The 4968-nt window shown below is 37.4% G+C and overlaps 1 protein-coding gene across 2 annotated transcripts in view; it reads right to left on the bottom strand.

The window, feature by feature from the left end:
- Positions 1-415: 415 nt before the first annotated feature.
- ift81 (intraflagellar transport 81 homolog) overlaps positions 416-4968 on the bottom strand; it is a 16395-nt gene continuing 11842 nt past the window's right edge. For both annotated transcript variants that reach the window (XM_014032745.1, XM_014032744.1), the window contains 6 exons: positions 3729-3818; positions 3029-3115; positions 2859-2930; positions 2587-2672; positions 2333-2378; positions 416-1105 (listed from right to left, as the gene is read on the bottom strand). In XM_014032745.1, coding sequence (XP_013888199.1) covers positions 923-1105; positions 2333-2378; positions 2587-2672; positions 2859-2930; positions 3029-3115; positions 3729-3818 — 564 coding nt within the window. In that variant the 3' untranslated portion in view covers positions 416-922. The remainder of the gene's footprint in view (positions 1106-2332; positions 2379-2586; positions 2673-2858; positions 2931-3028; positions 3116-3728; positions 3819-4968) is intronic.

Raw genomic sequence — 4968 nt, 5'->3', positions numbered from 1 at the left:
GTTATTCCATCAATGATTGTTTCTTCCCTGATGGCACGGACATATTCCCAGAGGACAATGCCAGGATTCATGGGGCTCTTATTGTGAAAGAGTGGTTCAGGGAGCATGAGACATCATTTTCACACATGGATCAGCTCCACAGGGAATCTTTAGGATGTGCTGGAGAAGGTCAGACTCTACCATCATCAATGAAAGATCTTTGTGAAACATTAAAGCAACACTGGATGGAGAGAAATCTGGTGACAATGAAGTTTATCTAAACAATGTCACAGAGAATGTGTGCTGTAATCAAACATATAGGTGGTCCAACCAAATATTAGTGACCTTTTTTATTTGATGACCTTTTTTTTTGGCCAGGCAGTGTATAAATGTAATGTAAAAGTAACACATCACAATGAAATTATTAAATCATAAATGTCTGTAATGTGAAATCATCTTTAATTAGGAAAGTCCCATCAAATACATCAAACAGAAAAATAGGATTTTTAATAAAATCGTGGAGGTCCTAATGAAATCCAGAGTTGTACTTCCATTCACAACCCAAGGTCATACATTGGTGCTGCCAAAAATAGCTGACACTGCCACGCTCCAAGTGCACCACTTTGTACGCTGATATGTTTGGACATTTTGACAGGAAGTGGATTCTTAAAGATGCGTAAAAGGAAAGTCTCCCATGGGAGGCAAATTAAAAAGAACATGTCCTTGAACAGGTCCTTCACTGTGTGGATCTGAGAAGAACCTGAGAAGTTTGTAGTCTGTTCCAAAAAAGATTTCAACTATCAGGCGAACCTCAACAACCATGTGACAAAACATAAAAGATTTTAAATGAACACAACAAAGCCTGACAAACACTACATGTTACAGGAGGTTACAGAGAGTAATTCACATCTGAAGACCAACAGTCCTCTGTGCAGACGTGTCCTCACAGCACCAGCCTGTCTTCACCTCCTTCCTGAGTGATCTGACCAATAGAAACCTGGTTCTGAGCCTTTATGAAACACTGCTTCTTGCACTCCATCAGCTGCTCCAGGTCACGCCACATCTTCATCTGCTCCATGTTGGCGCTGTGGTTCTCCCTCACCAGCTTCTGCTCTTCACGTAACTTCTGCAGTCCAGAAAGAAACAGATTTTATGCAGAAACACATATACAGTTGAAAGTAGATGAACTAGAAAACAGTTTTAGATAGGATTCTAAAATTGTTTCTATTTATTTAACGCCAAAATAATTATAGAGAGAATGTTTTATAATTTTCTTTAAAGTAACACATTTACATACATTTTCTTAGTATTTGGTAGCAGAAACTTTTGATTCTGTGGAGTCAACTTCCTTATATTTTGCTGCAGTTTATTTTGTAATTTGCAGTAGTTTATTTTTTGTTTCGTTGAGTCAGCAGTTCTTTTGGAGTTGACCTGCCATTTAACAGACAGAGATCCAGCTGCATCACATCTGGAGCTCACAGACTGACTTGCACCATGTTGCAGGTCAGTAAAAGGGAAGTTCAGTGTTGTGGTTTGATTTTTGTGTTTTTGASTTGATATCATAAATACTTCTCTTTCATAGCTTTCTATTTGGCAGTGCTTTGAACAGTTTAGTTGGAAACATTTTTTGTAGTTCAGTTTATCTGACTTTTGTTTCTCCCTTGCTGTTGTGTCAGAATGACCTGATCAGCCTGAGTATCACTCTTGTCTCATTCTGGTCAGTTAAAGCAAGAGTTGAAAGTATGATATGGTGACCTCTTTAATGGGCCCCAAACCATATTATATATATAATATATGGATGAAAAAAAAAACTGTGAACCCTGACAGTGTGTATAAACTATACGATCCATCCATCATCTTTATACACTTTTTTTTATTCAGGGTCACTGGTGCCCATATCCAGCAGTCACAGTGTGAGGGGTGGGGTACACCCTGAGCAGGTCACAAGTCCATCACAGGAACACATAGAGACAAACAACCATTCACTCTCTCACTCACACCTAGGAACAATTTAAGAGTTACCACTTAGCCTAACAGTCATGTTTTTACCTGGAGAGAACCCATATTTATTTTTGAGTTTTTACTAAAAAAGATCCACCACCTCATTGTCTGTGCTACATTTGTTTGCTCACTGTAGTCCAGTTTAAAGAACATAGGGCAAAATGAGGCCTTTATTTTTAGCAGATAATATCTGTAATACAAATCTACTTGACTCCAACTCAMTAAGTGTTCAGTCAACCTTCTTGCCAAGCCTGTTGGGTTCTCTGACTTTGTTCTTGATAGAATAAAGCAATGTTTCCAAGAATTGATCCTGTGGTTCTGATGAGTCAGCACGTGGAAATGCTTTTCTCACCTTTCCAAGTAACTCCTGCTCTGCAATGTTTTTCATGTACACGTCCCTGCAAAAACAGAAACAGTAAATCAAATACCGCTTCTTACTCAGTGAGTTTTCAAATAAAGGTGTGGCCCGTCAGCKCTGAGTTATTACATAAGCTGGTGATTTGACAGGTTTTTTTTTTCCTGCACAGCAGCAGATGAAGTCATCTTGTAAAAAGACCTTAAAGAGGATTGTTTCAGAAAGCAGCTGGCCCAGCTGGACGGGCTCACCTGATGGTCTTCTTCCTCTCCTGTTGATCCGACGACACGTAGGCCTTCATCTCCTCGGCCACCCGCTCCATTTGCATCTCAGTGATCTGCAGATGAAAGAAATGCTACGATCACGCTGATGTGGCAGTGGGTGTTRGTGGAAGGGCAGGTTTCATGCAGAATGCTGCAGTTGTATTATATAGTACAGTTTTTAGTCCAGTAAATTTGGGATTACAACAACTGGRTTATAGTGTGACTCATGTTTTTCCTATAAGAATCATGAAAGCACTTGCCTCTGACATGGAGTTTATGTAATGGTATTGGTTTTCCTTCTGTGCCACTTCCTCCCTCAATGCTTTCACTTCCTAAGAAGAAACAAAGCAAAAAAGATCACATCATAATATATGAGAAATATGTAAGACCAGGATTTCTAGTGCATGTCCAGCACAATGAAAAGCTCTACCTGTTCCAGTTTCGATCGGTTGCTTTCCAGGCCAGCAGCACAACTTTCATACTGCTTCTTCTTTTCCTCGTACTCCTGACTTAGATCCTGTTATGATAGGAATCCCATGAAATGTGCAAAAGAGACAAAACCGTTACAAAAACGATACAGTAGAGCTGAGACAGGGACATGAAATCATCCTGATCCATTTCAGAGCACAGCTGATATTTTAGTCATTAAACGTACAACAGATCTTACAAAATCTATTTGTGTCTTCCTGTTGCAGCTCTTTATTAGCAGACATTACCCAGTGAAGTGGAAGGGTAATTCTGGGAACACGTGTAGGAAAACTTAATCCTCTGCTTCAGCCCAGCAATGCAGAGGGGTATTTCCCATTGTGTACTTTATTTATGGACGCGTAAATTGTTCGTAATGGACATAGTTCAGTATAACACATAAAACAAGTAAAGTGCTTGTTCCCAGGAGCAGTTAACTCCAAACATTTATTGAAACAGTTATGAAAGTTTTCTCTCCTCTGAGACTTTTCAATCAATATTAATAGAATTACATAAAAAAWTAGGATGTTTTCAAACCTGACTTTAACATATTATGGTAGTGATTAGTCTGGAATCTTATATGTTACATAGTTACCTATGAAATAAAGACAACTCCTAATGGTCTGTTTTTATGGGTGCAAGTGATCAAAAGTCTAGATACTTACTCCCCGCTGCTGTCTTAGTGACCTCAGCTCTTTAATAATCGGTGCAAGAGCTGTCTTTTTCTCTGCTATCATTGAGTTTAACTTCTTCACCTGGAAAAACATCAAAACACAAAGTGAGCTATAAATAAAAAAAGACAGAGCTTTGAAAAAAAAACTATAAACTGAGAAAAGTTATCTCTACAATGTCTATCTRCAAACATTCAAACACTTTACTACAAGGTTTAAAACTGTAAAATATGAAACTTTTTTAGCTTCAACATCATGTTTAAGTTSATTTAGCATTAGGGATGTCTGAGAGCACATGTAGAAAAACAACTGGAGATTTCTCCAGTCAGGCCGCTTGGTGCTCCTCTCRGCTTCAAATATGACGAACATTAAAAAAAAAACTTCTGTAATTTTTTTTATTTATCAATACAATTTAAAATTTGATGTATAGCCTGAAGACTGTGATTTTGACACAATTTGGAACAGATTTTTACGAAGAGCAAATCTTTCCCACTAAATTGGTCATGTGACTAGGACATAAGGGCGTCCAGGGACTCCAGGGGATTAATCATCTAAATAATCGTTATCGGCTAAATACTACAATTAATCGTGATTAATTTTTTTGCCAATATTGCCCAACCCTACTTTGATGTAAACTGATGGATGTTTTTCTGATGCAACTTGTTTGAATACTTCTTCAAACTTGCCCCTGCTGTGACTAGATCAGCCAATCTGCTGTAAACAGGTACATCTTAAAGGTAAGTCAGAATGAACAAGAGGACCCTGAAACACAAAGCAGCTAAACAATYATGACAAGTGTGCCACTTCTTTTATGACTTAACAACAGCTTCCTTTTATTGTCTTATAGCATCAATAAAATTTATCTGCATTTGTTTTAAAGGCCCTGGGATTATATCAATGCATGTAAAACAATTACTAATCCTAATTTCATTTCATAGAAAAAAGCAGAAAGAATTATCACCAGAAAGCATTACAGTCGCCCATCAAATATATTGTTTCATCAATTGAAATTATTAAAGCTTTATGAGTTGGTTGATTATAATATTTTACAGGTTATGAATAAGGCTCATACAAATGTATTACCTTTGAAGATCCAGTCAAATTTTAAGAAGAGGGTAAATTGTTATAATCTTAAGGGACTAGAACTGTTTGTAAAACCTAAAATTCTAACAAATTTAAAGGACAGATGTACTTCAGTCAAAGGAATAAGATTATGGAATAATCTGGATAATGA

The sequence above is a fragment of the Austrofundulus limnaeus genome, unplaced genomic scaffold, assembly GCF_001266775.1.
Source record: "Austrofundulus limnaeus strain Quisiro unplaced genomic scaffold, Austrofundulus_limnaeus-1.0 Scaffold1526, whole genome shotgun sequence".
In the NCBI taxonomy this organism is placed as follows: Eukaryota; Metazoa; Chordata; class Actinopteri; order Cyprinodontiformes; family Rivulidae; genus Austrofundulus; species Austrofundulus limnaeus.
The sequence above is the reverse complement of the archived record's forward strand: the minus strand, read 5'-3'. Positions and strand labels throughout refer to the sequence as shown.